The sequence below is a fragment of the Oxyura jamaicensis genome, chromosome 14, assembly GCF_011077185.1.
Source record: "Oxyura jamaicensis isolate SHBP4307 breed ruddy duck chromosome 14, BPBGC_Ojam_1.0, whole genome shotgun sequence".
Taxonomy (NCBI): Eukaryota; Metazoa; Chordata; class Aves; order Anseriformes; family Anatidae; genus Oxyura; species Oxyura jamaicensis.
The window spans coordinates 7,757,637-7,781,493 of NC_048906.1; the positions used below are offsets into that span (position 1 = coordinate 7,757,637).

Sequence of the window (23,857 nt, forward strand, 5' to 3'; positions counted from 1 at the left end):
GCCCGCCGCGCCCGGGTTGTCGTCCCTCCTTTAATCCCCTCGGCCCCTCTCCTCCATAGGTGTATGCAGTCACAAAGCAGAACACAAGGCACAACTCCTCTTTCACCCTCACTCCAAGCTCTTATTTTCATCTATAGCATTTCATCACACCTGGCAAGTGTGAGGTTTTCCGGGGAACATTCGATAGTGACGAAAACACTGCTGAAGGCCTGCCTGACCACATACAGGTTGTTCAGATTGATACTGATAAGGACCCCTCTGGAATCAATACCTTTCTTTACCCTGATTACCAGAGTTTTGCCGATTAGTTCACCAAATTGAGAAATTCTTGGCTGCTACAACAGTAAATGCTTAAAAACGGAAGTGGTACTTCACCTAGAGCTGTGTTTGGTTTCTGCGCTCTTCATGTTTCTCCTCTAAACAGATCCTTAAGGTCAATAGGCCTGGAGGTGGTGAGATTCCTGAAAAACACAAAATGCAGGGATCTTAAGATAAATAGGGTCTTTACAGAGTTTGCCCTTCAGAACTTCTATCTGCAGATGAAAGAATACAGCTATTTGAAAATAAAGATTTGGCTTAAAGCATTGCATTTTTCTTCAAGCATTTCCTCAAGCATCGCATTTTTCTTCTAAATAACTATTTTGGAATGGCTGAGAGTAAACCTGACTGCTAATGTAGAATTTCTGGAACATGTTTTAAGAGTTTTTTACAAAGCTTACACTCTTAGGTCTGTGGCAGGAGCATGGGTCACTAAACAGAAGGTTCTTAGGTCTACAATCCACAATTATTTTCTTGAAGCTGTAGGATCTGCATACAGAGGACAAAGACATTGTGCAGTCAGGAGGATAAGAACTTGAGACTTGTGCATGCTGCTTTGTCTGTGTTCAGGAATGCAGTGGGGTATAGTAGAGGCTAGTAGATCAATAAGTGTCCTGAATGCAATACTCTACCGAGGAAGGATAGGCTGGAAAAACAATCCTTACTGAAGCATTTTAATCTGGGGTAGGTCAGTCTGTATAAAAATCTTGTGGCTTTTCACACAGGACCACGTGCCCTTGCTAGAACAAAAGCCTTATTTCCTCTCGGTTTGGGTTAGGTATTTTACCACTGTAATCACTTATGTTCTAACAAAAACGTTTATTTGTGGTAATAATAAAGTGAGAAATACCATATCCAATTGGCACTGAAAGCAAATCTAGACAAAACCCACCTCATTAGTCAAAATTCCAGCTGAGTAAGGCATCAGGACTACTATCTCTAGTTTCTCCAAAAATGGTTCTTAGCGACCACAGAACAGTTGATATTTTTCCTTTTGATCCAATTTGAATGGCTGGAGTCTAGCACCTTCATTTCCTGTTAAGAGTGAAACTAGAAGCCAAACTACCAAGGCACCCTAGCTTCTACCTGGAAGATCTTCTGATCAAGCACTAAGCAAATCCAACCTCACTTATCCTGAGAAATCAACAAAACCAGAGCAACAACAAAATATCACCAGAGGATTTTTTTTTGTTCAGTTCATTTTCACTGATGTTTAACCTCCTTGAGGAATGTTCTTGACATGAGCGCTTTAGACAGTTCTCCCTGGGAAGATTTTCTTTCTCCAGTAGTTAGATGGGCTAAGGCGCTTTTCAGTCTATTTCTTTTTATTTGATTTGGGATCAGGACTCTGCTTTCTATGTACGTTCTTGTTTGTAAAGCCAGAGTAGTTTGTTTTTCCCTTTAGGAATAAAACAACTTTATGATCAAAATCCAAAACAACAAAAGCTACATTTCCTGCTTTTTAAACAGACATCTGCCTGCAATGTGTAAACTAATAAATATAATTGCATAAGGTTAATTACATGTTCTTCACAAGGAAATATATTTTATCACATGTGAAATATAGGTAATGAATTGCATACTGAATAAGAAATACATTAGCTTTCATCTTTGCATTGTTAGTGTACAACCTGGGTATATTTAAATAAGGCATTTCAAAGTTCCTATCCAGTGTTACATTTGTCATTAATATTTTGCTGCAGTATTTGTATACTAAGCATATTTTTTTCTGGACAGGCCATAAAGTATGCACTATTCATGCACATTTAGGTAATAATTTTAATATATTGATATTTGCACATATGCTGGTGGAATTGTACCCTGCATCAATTGCTGGGCATTCTCAGAAAAGTATTTGTTATGTAAGTGTATGCATACATCATTCAAAGCAGTCAGTATGCTTGGGGAGGATTTCTGGAAAACAAACAAACAAACAAACACTTATTTTCTACTTTCTCCTCAACTTTTTAGGTAGTATTTCTTCTTTCTATTGGTGGAAAATTTATATTATCTATTTAATACTTAGTGCCCGGAGGTCCAAAACATACCCAAGGGCTTTGAATACCTACCTAGAAAGGAGTATTTTAAAGACAGTCTGCATTTGCTTTGTGGTGATCACAAGGAGCCTTGTCTTCTGGAACAGGACACACAGCTACAGGACTGGCTGCACAGCCTTATGTATTCTAGGACTGTAATTTTCCCAATTAAGCACAGCAATTTAACAACTTTCCCTTCTATTACTATTAGTAGTAAGAAATCAACTACTAGAAAGAGGGTGTAAGATAAACAAATACAGATACCTGATCTAAAATCCTTTCTCCCAAAGGTAACCTAGGAATCCAGTACCTTCACACATTGCCTCTTGGTATCTTTGGGTCCTTCCTGCTCTTTAAGATTGGACACAACGGGATTCCGCCAGTCTTGGTTGTATGTTCTTTTACAAAACCAGCTTGAATTCTTTTGATGGCGTGTATTACTGAGCTTTCTCCTGAGCTGGTGTAATACTGTAAAAAAGAACTCGTAAGTGTTTATAGAGATGAAACATATCGTAACTGTTCCTTTCCCTTCCTGCTCGTCTTTCCTGACAGCAACTGTTAAGCTACATGATGGTATTCAAATGTAAACATCCTACTAGCCATGTCAACAGAGTGTATTCATGAATTACTGAGCAGTTCCAAAATCAGCACAGCAGGAGACTGAGAAGGCCATTTAGTACAAAATGAGTAGTCAGGCCTGTAACCACCACAAAGTATACATCTAACTTTTGCCTACTTAAATACTCTTCATTGTCATTTATTCCATCTGTTTTCAGTTTATCACTAACCACATATTTATTATATTACTACTATATATAATTATACTAAATTTCTTACTCCTTGATAATATTGTTTTAAATCTAGTAGACACCTATCTATTGATTTTCAATAAATAAAATTCATATTAAGGTCCAAATTCTCAGAATTTATATAGAAATTCTATGAAGTAATGGGATTCTCATTCCCTGAAGTTATCAAAACATTTCCTGTTTTATATTATACACACTTAAATCCTCCTTATCAGTTATGAGGCTATTTTAGACATTCTTAAATTATCAAGAATAAATTGTGGCATTTTTCCAGCAGTGGGATTTCAAGCTCACATACTATGAGCTAATAAGGAGAGAAAGCAGGCAAACCAGCTGTTACAAGACACTGAACTTTTGAATATGATCATCCTTTACTTGAGTCTGAGCCAAAACCAATCACATAGTTTTAGCAAAGGATAACAAAGTTTAATGAATGTCAGAGAAATGGAGCACAAGCAATGTCAATCATAAAATATTGTCAACCTCCTGTCACTACTTTTTGTAGTTAGACTACCACCTGAATTTAAGCCAGTTTTCCAGCTCTCTTTTAGATTGACTGCTGGTATGATGAAAGATGCTTTCTTTTTCCTGCCCTTATATCAAGAGAAATAGGGCAGACAGAAGAGAGAATACAAAATTCTAGTAATTTGCAGAATTATTATAATTTTACCTATTCAATTATTTGTATTGTGCTTGCTTCAAGGATTTGTTTTCTCAACTAGGTTACTCTACACAATTAATCCCTCATATTTTAAGGCAGTCTCACTTAGAAATCTTTGACTATTTACTTTTCCTATCTTAATTCTGAACATACAAAGTTTAAAGAGGATATTCAAGGTTGCCTTCATTCATATCACCCCTTACTCCTTTTTTTTTCAGCAATTAATATACTAGATTTATCAAACATCTTCCAGGAAAAAAAAAAAAAAAAAAAAAGGAAAAAAAAAAAAAGGAAAAAAAATATCTGGCCATTTCGAAGAATTCTTAGTATGATTTTGACACTAGGTTTCCTAATCAGTTTGGCATCTTATTAGTTTTCCTGTCAGGTAGCACCATGCTTTCCCAGTCGTTAACTATTCACTGTAACTAATAATGCTGTATTAGAAGAAATTAATAAACACAGTCATCTAAGAAACACTATTTATGCAACAACATATTCACCTATCAGAAAATGTGTGTTATATGGGGACTGGACGAGCATATGAAAATTAGAAAGTAGGTAAACTGTAAAGAAAAATCAAACTATTTTAAGTTCCTCTATTTTAAGGTCCAGCCTGGAGAAGAGGAGGCTGAGGGGGAACCTCATCGCAGTCTACAACTTCCTTGCGAGGAGGAGTGGAGAGGCAGGTGACCTATTCTCCATAAACACCAGTGATAGGACCTGTGAGAACAGGGCTAACCTGAGGCAGGGGAAGTTTAGACTGGACATCAGGAGGAGGTTCTTCACTGAGAGGGTGGTTGCACACTGGAACAGGCTCCCCAATGAAGTAGTCACTGCACCAAGCCTGTCTGAATTTAAGAAGCATTTGGACTGTGCACTTAGTCACATGGTCTAAACTTTTGGGTAAGACCTGTGTGGTGCCAGGAGTTGGACTTGATCCTTATGGGTCCCTTCCAACTCGGGATATTCTATGATTCTAAGTTATTTATTACCATTTAAAAAGGAATAATCAGGGAGAAAGTTTCATATACTGAAATAAATATCACAATTTAAATTCCTTCACATTTTTCTCCTTCAGCCTCTTCTCCTTCTGCCTTTTAGGCAGAAAATTCATACATAGAACACAGTACATCTTTTAAAATTCAGAATTTAAACACACAGTCCATATCTGTCCTGTTATTTTTGCAAGTATTCTATTTGGATATGTAAATACAACTGACAATTGTATACAAACATAATGCTATTAGCATGTACAAAGCAAATAAATAATGGTATTTCTGACAACACAGGTAAAAACAGGTAACAAAACTTCATCACATTTCCACCTTCTTACATTTTAACATAAACTTTCATATTCATATCAAAGGGTTCACTTGGATTTCTAAATATTTAAAAGATGGTATTACACTTTTTCACTCATTGCTTTGAAAACACTTTGTAAAAGCAAGGAAACAGTTTTTTTCTACTCTATGAATGTAAAAACTGAGACATAAAATAATATTTTTTCAAGATTAGTATTTCAGATCTCAAACCTTATTAAATGAGGCTATTGCCCACCAAGAAGCACAGTAAATTCTTACACTCCTTTTGTTTCCAAGATTCATATCACGATAAATGAGCTGATTTAGCACCTTAAAATCTTGATACATGCAATGCATCTTCTTGTACTCTCAAGTGACTGATGCTCTGTAAGAAAGGTGATTCTAAAATTATATTTGACCAAGGAAAACAGAATGAAAATGAGGCAGTTAGATTATACTTAAGCTATCTATCCTTACACAATTTGAAAAACATTGTTTCCCATGTAGATTTTCTAATGCTGCGTATATTGGAGGAAAAAGAGTATCTATTAAATAGGAGTACTAAAAAACATGCTATTGTATCTTATCGTTACAACATGTGTGAAATAAAGAGAGGATTCAATGTTTCTGAAATTGTATCAAAAATTTTATTTTATAAAAATCACATGATCCATTTGAAAGCTAAAAAGATTTTGGTAAGGAAAAATCAGAAATTTAACTGGATTAATCAGAAATTAACTTCAACTCTGAACACAGCAAATTAATTTGCCAATCTAAAATTACCAAGCAGTTTGATTTAATACATGTGTGCTTACATTTTCCAACTGAACACTACTACATCCATATTCTGATGTCTTTCTTACAAGAATGAAATGACATTTTGTGTCAACTACTAACAATACAGTACCTCAAAACATTTTCCCATTCAAAAAGCCAGAAAACTGCATCTACCTACCACCAACTAGAAATACTTGGAAAGCCAGTGAGGAAGTATGGAGCTTTTCCCATAACCTGCAACACTTCATTGAACACCATTTTAATCTTCTTATTTAGTTTTACATAGACTTTTACAGGGTAGTTAATTATTCTTGGTGCTTCCTGTAGCAGCTGGCAGATTTGTCTTGCTAATGTTCTGGTAGAGACCATTTACATTTTTCTCTTCATCTCCTTGCCATCCCTGATGGATGTCTATCTGGGCTTTTCTGGACTATCCCCAGAGATCTGATATTTTATCAGATATGGCATAATTAATCCACCATCTTTCAGTAAGTTTAAGAACATACACTAGCATTGAATTCCAGGGATTCCTTTACCTAATCTGCCGTATCCAGTCTTCAAAGGAGATAAACAGTGACCAGTATATATCAGAAATTACTCTAATAAGTAATTATGGTTAAAACACATCGCATTCAAATAACTGAACTCAAAAAATCCTCTGTACAGGGACTCAGCATTAAGGCTGAATGTGATCTGTGTTACATTCTACTGTACTGAAGAACAGTATATAAGAACAGAACAGTATTGAAATGGCTCAAAGAGTATTTGGTCTAACAGTCCATTTAAAGCAATTTTGCTTCTTCACATTTAAAACACGCCAAGTCCAGTTCAGCAGAAGTTTTAATGACCACCTGTTACATATTTAACGTACAGCTGTTAAATGACTATTCTGGATTGAAAAGCGAGTCCACGTCAGGATCTGCACGACTGCAATGCAAAGCGGAACCAGACAGATCAAATAGAACATGGTATCATGGAGACCTAAAAACAAACTGGTGAAGAAGATGAAAACACAGATTTCAAGATGAAGAAGATAATTTCATGGTCATTTCATAGCAAATTATTTTTTAAGCGTTCACCTTATATACACGTACACATTACTGGGTACAATCAATTATAAATAAAGGAAGTATCTCAAGAATCACTGAGATGTATTCAGTTATATTTTCTGATTCTACATACAGATTTTATGTTGTTTAGTCCTCTCATAATAGCTGGGAGGAAATGAGATAACCACTTTACTACACATCTGTATTATTTAATATAGAAATAATTTTAAAGCAATATAATTCAATTATAGAACAGAGCATTCGAAAAAGTTTAATGAGACTGAAAGATCTGGAAGAGAAAGAAAAGCAGTACTGGAAGCAAACATTTTAACATGAAATTATTTTATTTAAGTTAAAATCTGAACTACTAGCTATCCACATGGTATACTACTATAGTTGCTGAGGGCTAGGTGGGAGTCATGATGAATGCACAAATCCCACTATACTGTGTAATAAATAGGCTGCTTGATATACCAAGACTAATTTAATCTTATTGTTTTAAAAGAAGGGATTAAAAGATTATATAAACTACTAAAATAATACACGTGAAATTAACACTCAGATACTTATTTATTCTTGTGGATGAATAGTGTTTCCTGATCTAAATCTTCTTAAGGAATAAAAACATCAACAACTATGAGTCAAAAAGGAGAACATGAGAGTTAAAAAACTCTTTGAACAGTATGGTTTCTGACAACTCAAAATACACGTTTTGGTATTTGTCTAGTAGCTAGAATCATTATCTACTGGCATTCTGTTAATTATTGGATTCTAATTACTTAAACAGCAGGAAAGTCAACTCAAGCAAAAGACAGCCCCTAAATGAATTTTCTCTCCAAGAGATAATTTATTATCTATTTTTAATCAGCATACAGGGGTGAGATGGGAGACTCACAGAACAGCTACAGACATGATCCCAAAAAAAATGAAATCTGTGAAAAAACTCATAAACTTGAGTAAGCTTTTGAATGGAATCTAAGAGTTTCTTTATATCACAAAAGAACCAATTCATGTCTCACTGTATTTAACAGAAAAATACTCACAATCTTGAACATAACCTAGTGCGTACATGTGCCCCCCATCCCAATCCCAGTTTATCTCAAATCCTGTACATGTTTATGCTACATAAGAAAACAAAAAAAACCACAGGCTTTCAAGTGAGTTAATCACTCAGGCAATTGCATTTAATAAATGGAAGCTGTTCACTAGCAGGTCACCAGTCCACAGCCAACGTTTATTGGTAGCAACAATAAACTATTTACATATTATTTACTGGCCTGTGTTCACTGGCATTTTCAGTCCACCTACAAGCAAGCGAGGGCCCACATCATGCACACCACCATCACAACTGCCAATAGTTAACTGTAGGACCAGTGTCAGCAGAGATGCCATAGACAAACTACTTACCTATCTTACCTATCTGCAGTTGCAGACAGGACTAAGATGCAGTTAACAGCACGTTGGGGTTTGTACGTTGGCTGTTCTGCACACTTAAGAGGATTGCAGTTCTCAGTACTAAAATTCTTCCATGTTTATACAAAAAGAAGGACAAATGTGAAAGAACATCTGTCAAATTACTGACTTTCACTGATGCAATCTTGATTTGGTTTGAGTGAAACAATATTGGTTTAAGAAAATAATAATGCCTATTGTTGTGTTGTAAAACCTCAACTTATGAAAAGTATCTTTGGTACAGAGAACAATGAATGGGAAAGTATTGCATTAAGGGACCGGGATAAATCAAGAGCAGTGCTCAGATTTAATCATAATAAATAGCTGAACCAGTTACCAGAAACTTCCAAGTCTACAGTAATTTCTTGCACATGGAGGAAAAGAACATACGATCTTCCCCTAGACCTCCCTAATATTTGTCTGAATAGAATGTGATGTAGTCCAGCAATTCCGTACAAATGCATCAAGAGTTCACAATGCCTCCATTACATAATGAAGAGTTACTGTCAAGTAACTTCATTCGGAAGAATGAATTTGAAAAGCACGCTGAGAAGTTAACTGCAGTTGCAGTAACTCTCCAGAAGAGGGAGTTTTTAAGCTAGGTATCTTTTCCATAGCAAAATATAAAATAAAATAAATGATAGTAATTTAAAATATGAAGCCATATGGGACATTTTACTATCATGATGGATCAAAAAAAAAAAAAAAAAAAAAAAGAAAGAAAGAAAGAAAGAAAAAAAAAACACAGGACAACTCTATTCTGAAAACTATTGCTCAAATGTTAAGCTATCACATTAAAAATAAAATACTTCTTAAGGTATCTTCCACTACAAAATTCTTAACTTATGTATAGCTACCCCATTCCATAAGAATGTGGTATAATGAGTATATTAATGTATAGTGTATATGGAATCATGTGTAACACAAAGAATTGTGTATTATATATCAGCCAACCACACGTGATAGAGGTTATACCTAATGGCAAGAACACTTCTGGAAGAGAAATACAGTTCATAGCAGAAAAGACACACTTCAGAGTTACAAAACCAGAGGGAAAAATGAGATAGAAGTGGATCTCTCCTAAGGAAGAAGACATGCTGATGGCTAAGAAGATACTACCAGCGGGGCAGAAGTAAATACTGGTACTGGTAAGTAAGAATTTGGTGATGCTAAAGGTCAGTTCAAAGGTTTCATTACAGAAGAAGAGTAGAACAATCTTCCGTATGCCTGGTTTATTACAGTACAGGGATCACTGTACAGTGATAAGCATTTTATCATTTTTGATTAATCTTAACCATCAACCTGGAGGTGCTCCAGATGAAAAGAAAAAGGAGTCTAAAGCTTCTTTTCTTCTAGGCCTTCACTCTCCATATAAAACCACTTGACTGTCTTACCAGCTTGGGTGCCCTGCAGAATACAACTGTAACCGAAGCCACCAAGATGATGACAAACTATTGTCTCAAAAGATCTCCAGGGATAAAAATTTGACTCAGAGCATGCCAGATGCCCTAATAAGCTGGTCAGGAATGTCATCCTTACACAGGCAGAGAATGTGTGTGTGCAGACTGTTCAATATCACGATGGCAACAAAAAACAGACAAGCTTAAAAATTGGCAATTTACAGTTGGCTGGTATTCTAATAGAGTTTTATTAACTCTGCTGAAACAATAATGAAATACCCTGATCATGGAGAATGTCAAAGAGCCATAGATAGTATCAAGTAGCTGAAAAGTCAAAATGTCACTACTGGAATGATGATGAGGTAAAGGTGAGGTAGTCTCATCTTACAGACTTTTTGCCAGAGGCATAGAATCAGAAGACATGATTTGCTCTTGACTGACAGTTTCTTTCTGATACAGTGCAAGATGAGCACCAACGACAGAATATTTGTGAAGCCCACTTCTGAAGGGAGTATGCTCACAAAATGATTTCAAAATATATAAAATAAATGAAGTATGGGAGAAAAAGACACGCCCTTCTGCCATAAGGTAAGAACTTTTTTTTATATATGCAAGTTGAAGTCATCCAGAAAGTTTGTGAGCTCCAGCATTCCATGTGGTCTTGCATAAGCAATGTATTAATAAGTGAGAAAATGAAATGACAGTATTAAACAAAAATAAAAATGAACAAGCAGAAAAAGCTTATTCCCATAATTTGTCAAGTGTGCACTCATTGATGGAAAAAGTTTTATAGAACAGAACAGAATAGTTCAGTTGGAAGGGATGTACAAGGATCATCAAGTCCTACTGCCTGACCACTTCAGGACTAACCAGAAGTTAAAGCATATAAATAAAGGCATTATCCAAATGCCTCTTGAACAGTGACAGGCATGGGGCATTGACCACCTCACTAGGCAGCCTGCTCCAGCAAAAGCTTGGAAAGTTGCTGAGAATACAAAAGCCAACATTCAAACTTTAGAGCCTGAAATGAAAGAAAAAGAAGGCACCTGGACATTACTTTTCTATGTTCATTCAATAGAACATTAGCATTCAAAACATAAAAAGGACAAAAAAAAAAAAAACACCACCACCACACGCAAATCAACCAAACAAAACCCACAGCGAATCACATACATCATACTGAGATTCTTCCACTTTGTGAGAGAATCTGTGGAACAGAACTAATGCAACTGACAGCATCTGTATGTAAGAAGGAACTGCCCACCTGTAACTGTAACACACTAACGTTTTCATTGTAACTAAGTACTGGTACTTTTTTGTTATGCTTTATTTTTTAGTTAAAGAAAAATATAATAATTTAGAATTCAGCAAATTTTGCTGACCAGTTTATGGTTTTTGCATCTTCTTTCTTTTCTTAGTGAATAACATTGCTGGAAACTCTTAAGACACATTTATTCAAGGCCCAAACATTTTAGTAATGCAGAATAAGGATTGTCTGTGTTATCTTCACAATCCACAACTATTAATATCTAATAAAGTAAAGGCTTTTTAGAGCACTTAATAGATATTGCCAGCATTGGAGAAGGAAGGACATAGCTGATACTGTATTGGCATGGGTCATAACACTTCATTATATATAATTCACGTTATTTATTTATTGTTAACAATTTGAGCATGTTTGAAGTGATCTCCTGTATTCAGTTTCTGTTTGTCCCCACATAACAACTCTGTCCTGAGACACGTGTGTATTGGCTGCCTGCCTATGTATGGCTGAAATCAGAGATCAGTTGATAGGGTTTGAATATGTATAAGTAATTTTAGCTCAGTCAATGGTCAGAGTACATCGCCATGGGCAAAGTGACTCTCAAGAAACAATCTTCAGTAGTCTGGTCTTTGTGGACATGCACACTGTACTCCATTCACAAAGAAAGCACTTATTGACCAATCCAGATTTTTTTTTTTTTTTTTTTTTTTTTAATATTTTATTTCATTAATTCCTCTCCAGAGAGGCTGCAGGACTTGTCAGCTAGCTGGAAGAAATGTCAAATGACTAAGATCAGACTCAGATGGTCAAAGTTGGAGTTCAAGTCTAATGTGCACATGAACAAACATATACAGAATGTGTGCAGACTCTTTTGTATTTAAGACATTCTTTTTGATGGGGTGGGCAAGATATACACACAGAATATTTCGGGTGCTTTTTGATTAACTGATCTCAACTTTGTACCTTTAAGCTGTTCCTTGCACCAGTAAAACAAATCAACATAAATCAATTTCAACACAACTCAATTCCAAATACAGGTTTTAGGGACTGAGTATTCAAAGTATTTCAGCTCTATATCCAATAAATTTATTGTTTCTATAGTTCAGAGTCTACTTATTGGGAAAAAAAATAGAACTACTGTGATTTAAAATCCATCCACAAAGGGATCGTTTCTCTGGTTAAAAGGGAACAGATCTGAAGTTTTCTTGCTTCAAATCTGAATTTCTATGAATCACCAAGATTAATATATTCAAGCTTTCTCATAATTCAACATCCAGTTCAACCTACCACTCTTCTACAAAAATCACCCATCTTATTTGACATTATAATGAGGTTCATGTCCCTATCACATCATCTCACTGGCTGACTATCCACAGAATGCATTAAAATCAAATCAACTGTTCTCAAGCATAGTCTCAGACATAAGCCTTCTTTGCTTATGTCAAGATACTTTTCTGACGACTACTTGTTGCACTTTTATGTTGCATTTTTCCTCATATATGTTTTTACAAATTTCAAATATAAAATATTCTCTTAGCTTTAGCTAATATATAACCAGTCTTTTCTCCTTCAAGAGCTATCTCCATAAAATGTTGGTATAGAATAATTATCTTCTATGCATTTTTTAAGCATTCTAATCAGAACTGAGTAGAGGAGCTATGTAGTACTTAGGATATCCATGTTGTTCTTTCAAACAAATCCTAATCAGACTAATTTTTGCTTTTTAGTGCTGACTTCAATAATTCCGTATGTTGTTACTTCCTTTTCCTGGACATAAATAAACAGTCTGACCTTTTTAGTGTACTGACTCCCTGTTTATTTATTTATTTACTTTTACAGCCCATGCATTTCCAATGTGTTAACTAGCAACCACAGCTTTATGCTGTATATTAATGTCTCTAGGGAATGCAATGAAATCATTAGCATTAGAATGGTAAGTAGTATAAAAGCCAAAATGATACTCCTACTTGAGGTAAATTCCCCTCCCTCCAGTGATTAAACTGCTTTCTCTCATAAAAAAATATATCTTAAAAGCAAACCTATTAGGATTATGTATTTAAGGAAATAGGCTTGTGGGATAAACAAAACACGGAAGCCAGGACTCCATCTATCTTAAGAAGAAGTAGTAGGCGACATCAAACTGTTTTTTTTTTTTAATTATTATGTTTTCATAATGAGAAGAGAGATGGTCAAATACTGAAATGAATCATTTTCCCCCCTGCTCCCCCCCCCCAAATTAGGTAGGTGTGCTTAAATGTATTGTTTAATAAAGGATTTATTCCTTTTTTTAAAAAAATCTAGAAAACATTTTATTTCTATACATAAAACAAAACCAAATGAAAAATATGTTTAAAGTGCTCATATTTTTGAAGCACAGTTGATGCAAACTAATGGTAAATTAGTTTTCCATTTACTGCCTGAATGACAGGATTATTTCACTCTAAGTTCTGTGATTTAAAGCATCCTTTCTGAACTCACCTTGGATCAGGCTGAGCAACTTCATTATTCAAGTTCTCATATCCAAATTGATTTAGTATGGTAACCACAAGCATTGGAGCCAAAGATTGGGCAGGCTTGGTAAATAAAGCATTGGTACCAAAAACCATAGAGGAAAGTGGTGATCTAAAATATTTCAGAAAATAAAAACAAACATACAACACCACGTTATTAGTATGTAGAATCAATTACAATAATGATTATTTAAATCCTGTTAATATGCAAATGTTAACTCACAATAGCTAGCTTTCTATTTTACACATATTGATTGCAAATAGATCAGCTATTATAATGAAATCTCATTTTCTTTGGAAATTAAAGACTGAAAAAAACCCTCTGGGCTATATACAGCTTGGCCCCAGTTCTGAAATGACTTGCACAGAAGTTCAACTTTTGCACGTTGAGTAATTATTGAAGCTAAACTAGACTGAACAATGCATGGAAAATTAATTACAACATAAGATTACACACACGAAGCCATAAAAGGATTTTTTTTCTCCATGAAAGCAATAGTTCTCACCTTTGAGGGTGAAGTCCTTTAATACCCTTTGACCAGGATTGAATCTGCACTAATACAAACATTGATGTAACCAGCAGGAAGTTGCTTGCACTTCGATAAAAATCCAAAAGATCCATGAGTTGTCATATGCTAGCTCACAGCTGGTTTTATCAATTTTTATTTCAGAGAGATAACAGCAACCACTTAGACTTCGAAGTTTGCACTTCGAATAGCATAGGTAAAACTTTCTAAACTCCTTTTCCATGTTAGAAAGGTGACAATAGATGTATAGGGTTACAAAATAATTCAATTTAAGCTGACATTAATAAACACTAAAAAAAAAAAAAAAAAAAAAAGCCACCTGGAGAACTTGGCTTATACGATAGTCCAATTAGAACTAGAAATTACCTAATAAGCTGTTCAAAGTGCTCTGCTGAAGTAATGGCAGGAAACTTCATTAAAGTTTTTAACTTTACTTGTGCTACATTGTTCTTACAGAAGTTCTGTGTCAAGCACCCACCATCACTTACTGCCTTCCTTTGACACAATCTAACTTACTAAAGAGTAACATGAGAAATTACAGTGTATTGCGAGAAAAACAGTTAAGAATGACATACCTCCGCTTGTGCTTTATTAAATCTGCATCAACAATATCTGCCAAGGGCAAATTGAACAAACTAAATGAAGCCTGTACAATTACCCTAAAGAAAGACAAAATAATTAAGATTCTTTTTAAAATGCGTTTTCAAAATAAAAAATGGTAATGATGCCTAATTCTAGCATGCGCATCCAACTACACTAACATTTCTGCAAACACAAAACTGAGATGTTCATTAAAACATGGTGATGTATGTTTAAACAGAAGTTCTGAAAGCATCGGTAGGTCTGTTCTTAATTAAGAATTAGAAATTGATATGCAGGCCTAACTTTTTTTTTTTTTCTTTTTTTCCTGGACACTGGTGGAAAGAATCACAGATACTTGCTTGATATTATCAGTAACCATCATTTAAAGTGACATGAAGAAAACACCTAATAGGAACAAAAAAACTCAAAATTTCCTCTTGAAATCTGAGATGGACATGGAAAGGACTGGAAAGACCACATGCAAGATGAATTTCAAAGTGGAAGAATTAGAAAAGTAAAAAGATTTTATATGCATTCCTATGTACATATTCACATTTTGCATGCACATATGCATTTAAATATGCACACACACAAATCTGACTCTTAAACTGCTAACTGAAACCATAAATTCAAGTATCAGGACTTCAACATTTTGTTAAATTTTGGCTGTGATTAGCTTTTACTTATGAGAGGCTTTGAACAATTACCATTTTAAAGTCTTTAGCTACCTTTTAAGATTTTCCTGCGGAAACCCAAATCTTCATCATTTAAAGTGTACAGGTAATGAAATGCAATTTATTGGTCACATAATTAACTCAGTGTTACAGTAACCCATGACTGAAATACTGAAAATGAGAATGAAAATCGGGGGGAAAAAAAAAAAAGAAGAAAAAAAGGTAGAAAAAGAAGATAGGAACATGTAAAAATAAAGCAATTAAATAAAAAATGAAGAGAGAAAAATGAACTGCTGCAACAATGTTCTGATACAAACAGGTCTTAATTTCTAAATAAGTTTTTGCAAATGTTCTAATGTGCTTCCTCGATTAAAAAATTACTTCCTGGCATCATACTTCCCCACTACTACTGAAAATGCAACTTAGTATTGATTACCTAATGGATACCTGACTTACTGGTACTTATTTTGCAGTGCAATACACAAGTGTTCATGCAGTACAAGATGTGGTCTGAATCTTCCCTAGCCAACACTCACTGAAGAGTTCCTCTACTGAAATCTTTGTAGTCAACAAGAGGTTCTGCTTACCTTTAATCTGAATTTGTCTCATGTTAAAATAGACATATGGCAGGAAGCATTTGGCTGCAAACCATAGCCACTGATCATTTTTAAGCTTTTTTTTTAAAAAAAAAGCTTTTAAGCTTTTTTTTTTTTAAAAAAAAAAAAAAAAGGCAGAAATTAAAAGCTGAAGCATACTAAAAGGAAAGCTGAAAGAAGTTGCAAGTAGAGTTTTGAGTTTTCTGATGAGTGAAACAGAAAATAAGGAAACCATAAAAGCAGTGGCAAAATCTTCAGGCTATGAGAAACAACTGTCCACTCTGTTAGAATTATTTAAGTTGTGTCTATGAAAAAGGAAATATACTTGCTTACATGTTTGTTGTGAGATAAAATGCCAAGAGATAATAGTGGTCTGGTCCTAGAAAAAACATGACAGCAGCAGCTACTCCTTCAAAGTAAAAGGAAAACAAGATGATTCTGTAATAACCAAACTTCTTCAATGAAGCGTGACTGAGAAGAACAAGGCACTGAAAAGATAACATACACACATATCTGAGGAAGAGATAGTATAGTATTTCAGCAGTAGGAGAGCTATAAAGCACAGAACAGACACAAATAAATCATTATTACCCGTTAAAGAAGAAAAAGCCTTTCTAAAATGTACAAACCAAATTAAAATATAAAAATTCAACAAAGAAAGTATTTACTGGATCATCTACTAGGTAAGAATGGTTTCCTTTCACTCAAAACTAGCCAGATAAGAACTGTTACATTCTGAGGAAAATACTTTTTCCCACGTTGCCTCACTATTATTTAATAGTCATGATCTTTGTTTGATACTCTTTAAACAATTAACTTTGCAGCATGTTAACTGCAAACCAAGCATCTTGCTTCTTGAATTTTAACTGCTGATCAGTTCTCTTTCCTGGACAGTGTAATATTCAGATGAAGAACAAGAGGGAAATCTCCTTATACGTTTATTCTCAAATCTGAATACTTTAACACAATGAACAATACTTTAACACAATGAATTTGTCTCTACAACGAGACAAAAATTACTATGGCAAATACTATTTCCAAGCTCAAGTCTTCTATTTAAACCAATGATCAAAGAGGTAAAACAAACCTAGGAAGTTGGTACAGAAACAAAATCTGATTGTAAGAAACTAAACATACTCCTCGCTCAAGGCTATTTTCATTTTTTTCATAAAATAAAACTGTAAGATGTTACTTAATGGATGCTATTGTAAAAAACATGACCTTGTCTCCCTATAATTGAGAAATAACCCTGTCTCAGGAAGCACTTATGATTTATAAAATTCCTTATTACCAACATATTTTTAAGACAGCGTATTTTAAGAAAAAAAAAATGCTAAATTAATGATGCTTTACATTTAAATTTGCCTTTGTTTCAGCAACAAAGTTTCCCTTGTAGCCAGATTTTATTCTTTGCAGCCACTACTAAAAGGAACCTGAGACAGAAGCTGCAGTCTGTTTAAGCACAGGCCGTCAAAGCACGGTTCATAAGAAGGGGCTTTATTTTACAAGGGCTGGGTACTTTTCCAGTAAGTGAAGTTCAGGACATTGCCACCAGATAATTCTTTTATTATATCTTGAGCTCAAAGGGACAAAACCTGAGAAAAATAAGGTCACAGCAAACTCTCTACGGTTCAGTGACCTTCTAGACAAAGAGTCTCTGGGGACCATAGAGAAATGCATTTTCTGAAAGATTGTTTGTTTCACACTGTCATGCTGTCACCAGTGGTGACTGCTATATATTGAGTGTAAGTGTATTTAAGCTTTCCTACCTTCTGTAGTTTCTGATTTATTTCCAAAGTTCACAGCCTATCTGAGTTACAGAAAAAGAAACTATAAAACTTGTGGTAAGGATAAAAGTTGAAATAATTTATATTTCAGTGTTATGGAATAGAAAAGGTATGTTTAGGATCTGGGGAAGAAAAAAAAAAAGTCAATTCTGTGTTATATATGCAAAAGCCAAAAAATGTAACCGACTTGGAACTGTGAATTCCAGGTGCACTTCCATGTTATCCTCTTTTTGATTCTACCTACTGAAAAACGAGTATGTTTACATGTAGTGGGACATATTTTTGCTGGTTTTCTTGCTCTCACACATTTGGTTTGGGTTCTCCTTTCTTTTACAGTCCATTACTCCTCCCTCCAACTCTGTCTGGGTTCTTGAAATCTTTCTCCATACCAAGTAAATGTAGCTGACCAAGACAGTAAACAACAAAATAGATGGGAACGTATTATTCTCCAAAACCAGACATTTAGAGTTTTCTTTGCTTTCATATATTTCAACAATGCTTTTAATACCTAATTAATTTTTCCAGTGTTTTGTGCAGTTTATCTCAGAAACTTCCTGAAGAAGAGATTATTCTTTCATCATATATTACAAATCAAAAACAAAGACAAAATAATTAAGAATTATATAGATTTTGCTTTTAGGAACTTTTTATCTTAACCATGCTTTTCATTCCTTTATACTTGGGCATTACAAATCCTGTAGGCCACAAAACATTAATTCCTTGCATATTCACAATTCACATTCTTGTAAAATGGTTTTCTTCCAGTCTTCCTGCTTGTCCTTTCTCACTACCTGGTAAGCCTTCTATACCTACAGGTACTTCCTTCTTTTAGGGCATTGGTAAGCTAGATTTGTTTCTTGGTATGGCCAATCATTTATTCTGGAGACACCATTTTTTCAACAAAAACTGTAAATAGATACCTTCATCTAATGAGAACTACTAAAACACTACATTTTCATATTTTGAAATACAAAAGTGATACTGCCTACCTGAGGACAAATAAAGCCAGCTCCATACATGATACTTCTTATTGAGGAAGAAAGGACATCCTTAGGAATGAGATTATCCGCAAAGATCATCATAAAATTGTTGCAGAATGCTAGGTGAAAGACTTGGAAGAAGTTCATAGTTACAAAAAATAAAAAGTTTTTCTCTGTCATAATTTGTTTGGTCAACGAAATTACAGAGGACCAGGAGAGAACTCTATCACCATTTTCTAGATTATCATTCTCTGTAAGAACTTCTCGCTGCTCATACTGACTAATACTATATTTGCCTGTGTAACACATACAAGCTGTTGCTAATGCTGCAACCAGAACAGCAAAAGCCTGAAAATTGGCAAAATTTTCCATATTATCTGATATTAGACCACAAAAGAGAATGCTCGTAGATCCAATTAACGTTGCTACTTGGTTGTATTTAATAAGCTGAAGCCTACTTTCATGTCTTGTTGAAATTTCTGCAAAGAGCGCGCACTGCGCTAGAAGCACAAAGGTAAGCAAACCATCAAAAGCACATAATGCAACAATAAGGTGAAGACCACTTAGCCAGTCCCCTTCTTCATAATGTTTCCAAGGAAACCAAGGAAGCAAAAAGGCTAACGCGTATAAAGGAGCTCCATATAGAATTGAGAACTGGCGTCTTGAGCAGCATGCGAGTTTGGAGTTATCTTGGATATATCCAAAAAGAGGATCATTAATGGCATTCCATATCATAAATACAACCTGGGGCAAACAAGCAAGAAAGACAACAGAATTTATCATTAGTGTGATTTTCCTGCAAAGGTTATACAAACCCAGAAGTAACGCACACAGTATTTATTTAACATGAATCACTATTAAAAGAATAAAAAAAGATGAAAGGTCAAAAACAGACTTGGGATCAAATTCTTAAAGGTATTTAGAGGTTTACATTAATTTTGAAAGAAACCAAAATGAATAATGGGCAGGTGTAAACAAGAAGTGAACCTGCACCTCTTAGAATTCACTCCTTCAAACACTTTTATACCCGGGACATATCTTGCAAACTCTCGCAGCAAATCATTCACGACATGAGCTGGCCCATTACATGCAGGAGTCTATTTACAACAAGAGTTGCACACCTGGATAATGACTTGCAGAATAAGGGCAGTATTTAAGTACCTGAACACCTCAAAGGAAAGCACTAAAGTCAAAGATATCTATGGAGCTGAGGTGCCAGATTAGTTTAAAACATTAAGTGAAACTATCAAAGGTAAAAATCTTTCCAGCAATTAGTTTGGAGTCTTTTAGTCTAAAGACTGTAACTAATGGATTTTATGTGTATTTTCACTTATGTATAAATTAACCAAATTTAAAGTTAATGTACCGTATAACTATCTGCAATAATTCAAAAGACATTCATTAAAAAAAAAACAAAAACAAAACAAACAAACAACAAAAAAAAAAACACCTTTGTTATAACACAGACACATAATACACAATGGTAATCAAAATATTCCATTGTACAATACCTGTGCTTGATGAAACGCTGCTTCTGAAATTTTGTATCGGTTTAGGAAAAGCTTAACGTAGTAGAAATTAAAGATACTGTTCATCATTCCTGCACCTAACGTAGTCATGGAGTATGCCAGTGCGTTAGGTTGAATTCCCAAAGCAAACTTCATCTTCCAAATTGTATGAATCTCTTCTTCCTCAAGTTACAAAAAAAAAGGATTACAAAAGTTGGTGAAACAATTTTCTAAAGTAAAATTACATGGGAGATTGGCTTGTTTCAGAGGAGTAGGGATGGACTCATAGGAAAACTCCCCCATCCTCACTTATTCTTCTAAAATTAGCAACACATTGTATTGAGTTATAAGACACCGAGCACGAAACTGAATAGGTACAAATTATTAAGAAGTCAGTGACATTTCTAAATATAATCAGTGCTTACAAATCAATAGAACACGTAGACAGAAATGTAAAAGAATCCTTTCCGAACTGGTGCACATGAAAATCTGCTATTGCAAACACTAATACTTGTGTAGAGGTTAAAGTAATTGCATGAATTTTAGATCTTTCTTGCTAGCTACGTAGTTTTAGAATTATGAAGCTGTGTAGGAATGAAGTGACTCAATTCATAACCCTACGTATTCCATAGCTATGAATGTCAAATGCAGCATACACTTAGACGAGTATTTCTTTCAAAACAAACATAGTTTTGTTTTGGCATCTTTAAATGTTAATAGCTAACAAGCATAGAAGCAGTACTTTTAACTAATAAACAAATGAGATATGAACAGAAGCCATAAAACCATTAAAACACTTTTTAACAGTTTAAACATTTTCCTACTAGAAGAGACCCCATGTGAACAAAATCCTGAAAGTAACTGGTATAGGGCAATACAGCACTTGAAGTATTTCCAAGTAACAGAGATACTTTAATATAGTTCTGTAATATATCAAACAGATCTTCAGCCAACAATTTTTAAGATGCTGACTTTTTCCATGTATCTAGCAATTAAGTGAAGTATGTTTGCTATAATCTATCCCATGAAAACAGCTAGCTCCAGGGAACCTCTGCCTTCTAAAGTAACGATTACCTTTATTGTTCTCAACCAGATTTGATTCTATGATCCCAGTACTTCTACCAGTTACCTCTTTTTAACTGAACCTTTAGTATTCTTTATGTCTATGTGAAAGACACTGTCTGCCATTAATTTGGAGATAGTTCATGTTCAAATTTCAGCCTTATGCACACTAACTCCAGAGCTTCACAACCTGCTGTCAATGGTCCACACTTTGCTTCTCCACGCTATATTTACAATTTTATCCTAAATGCAGTTTTCCAATATCTATCAAAATACATAGTTTGAGTATCTGCTTGGTTTGAAGATCTGCTTGGTAAGCATATCTATAAGCAACTCCCTGAACTCATCACATCAATGATCATGACCATGAAAGACACAAGAAATTCAAAGCAAGGTGGTTTCCAACCTTCTTGCTTCCTGTGGTTTACAAAGTGGCAGAGGACAGGCTGCTGTGAGGGCAGATGGTAACTTCCTAATCACCAGGTGAGGCCAGACAAAAGCTGCAAATCAAGTAGAGGGCTGGAGAAGTGTCTATTCTGGCTCAGACAGAGGGCGGAACAGCAGTTTTTCCATCCCCTCCCAAACACAGAAAATGAACTACTTACAGAGCACATAAAAGGTGGTTGGTTGCGTTTTTGTGCATATCTTTAAGATGCTCAAATATGAAACTATATGCAAAGACAAGACAACTTCTCTTGACAGGTAAAAAAAAATCAAGCTGACAAACAACTTGAACCAAGTTTTTTCTTTATAAAGCCAATTTATTTATAAAAATATGACTGAATTTTTAGATATTTGAGCATGAGTATTTTCAGATTTATTCTTCAGAGAGCTATGGCTGCAAAGGCTCTTTCATTTCCAGGTGATTAAATTTTTCATCTTTGTAACACGTTTTGTTTCATAAACTGAGAAACCTTACATGAAGAATAAGGTTATTGAAAAGATGGAATCTGGAATATTTGTTTTTAAAAAGAGAGGTATTAAAATTGTGAAAGACATTATAATAAGTATGTTATTGATAAGTGTCACATTCTTTTTAGAAGAATGTGTGTTCAAGCCTTCACAAAGGTACTTCATGAAGTGATTTATGTAGAAGATATCTTTGGAAAGGTAGACATTTCATCTGTCTAGGTTTTCAAATGGAAAACTGGAGGCCTCTGCTCTCCCTTAAATTCCAGAGGCACCAGGAATAAGCACGCTTGACATTAACATTCATTTCTCAAATCATATTTGACTCAGTTCCTTCCTACACATAAATAGAAAAATGGTTCCCTTAGCTTCAGAAAAATTGAAAGCATTTCTTCTACAAAAACCTTCTAACAATGTGCAAACAGGCCTCTAGTGTCATGACTAATTATAATACACAGGATCTGACACAACTCTTTACACTAATTGGTACATCTGCTCCTGTACCTTGTTTATGAAATAGGTTCAAATTAGAAGTTGAGGTACCACACTTCCTTTCCCAAAAGATGTGCTCTTTAATTGTACAACAATGAAATCATGCGTGAGTACCCCCTCCCTCTTCCTAAGAGTCAGCGTGTACATTGAGCACATTAAAGCACAGGTGTTGACATTTTGTGACTCACAGAAGGCAATCAGATTCAGAAACATCTAGTGGTTGCAACCGCATTAATACAGATGAGCCAAGAGAACAGGCTGTTTAAAGCAGCGAGACGCAGCATGGCATTACTCGCTTCTCTCCCAGGGCTGGGTGATGACCTCTAGAAGAAGCTAGAGCACAGACTTGGAAAAGAAAAGTGGACTCCCGAGCAGTAACAAGCTTTGGCTGGACCACACAGGGTGGCAGCAGGCCCCGCTAGGTCCCGCACTGCCGCGCGGTGCTCATGGCCCAGATGGTCACAAACACCTTCCTCGTCTTCAGCCCCATTGGGGCAGAGATAAGGTTAAACCCTTTCCTAGCCCTGAGGGGTAATGCCAAGGGACAGGCTGCTGAGGGCGGATGAGAACAGAAAGCACGCGGAGCAGGAGGCACCGGCAGCACCTTCGAGCCCGCGGAGCTCCTGAGAGGCTGAGGGGGCGCCGCCCGGGGGTGCTGGCCTGCGAGAAGCGGGCGCGCGGAGCCTTTTCCTCAGCAGCCCCCAGACCCGGCTCCCCGTCCCTCGCAAGGACGGAGGCCGCCGGAGCCACCGCCAGGCCGCGCCGTGCCCAACGCGGAGCCTCCCTGTGGGCGCCGCCGCTGAGGTGAGCCGGGGGTCCGCGCCCCGCCCCGCCCCGCCTCACAGGCTGCTCCCTCAGCGCCCCGCGGGGGCTGCCGAGCTGGGGGTCGCTCCCCAGGAGCCGCGGCTTCCCTCACACCCGGAGCCGCGGCTTACTCCCCACGCCCAGCCCCAGCTCAGCCACAGGGAGCCCTCACAAGTGCCACCCCCAGCCACGATCCCCTCAGCCCCCCCCCCCCCCCCCCCACTGCCCTGCCCAGCCCGACCCACCTCCTCCCCCTGCGCCGCCGCCTGCCGGGGCGGGGCCGCATTAACAGAGCCAACCTTTCCTTCTCTCCCATTGGCTTCTTTCCCGGGATCGGCGCCATGATTGGCTCAGGCTCC

General features: G+C 36.1%; 1 protein-coding gene across 5 annotated transcripts; it reads right to left on the reverse strand.

Moving 5' to 3' along the window:
• Positions 1-419: 419 nt before the first annotated feature.
• Positions 420-23,792, reverse strand: LOC118174498 (transmembrane protein 180-like). Of its 5 annotated transcripts, XR_004754666.1 has the most exons (10): positions 23,744-23,792; positions 20,235-20,414; positions 18,733-19,467; positions 16,290-16,444; positions 14,680-14,763; positions 13,546-13,689; positions 6,721-6,894; positions 5,405-5,510; positions 2,619-2,822; positions 420-461 (listed from the first exon to the last, which is right to left on the reverse strand). XR_004754666.1 is itself a non-coding variant. In XM_035339869.1 (8 exons), exons 2-7 carry the CDS (start codon positions 20,385-20,387, stop codon positions 6,765-6,767), a joined length of 1,401 nt encoding a protein of 466 aa, XP_035195760.1. In that variant the 5' UTR covers positions 20,388-20,414; positions 23,744-23,792; the 3' UTR covers positions 4,804-5,510; positions 6,721-6,764. The 5 variants fall into 5 exon arrangements, 3 of the variants coding, with proteins under 3 accessions (XP_035195760.1, XP_035195758.1, XP_035195759.1); XR_004754665.1 differs by lacking the exon at positions 420-461 and having other exon boundaries at positions 2,278-2,822; XM_035339869.1 differs by lacking the exons at positions 420-461; positions 2,619-2,822 and having other exon boundaries at positions 4,804-5,510.
• Positions 23,793-23,857: the final 65 nt, after the last annotated feature.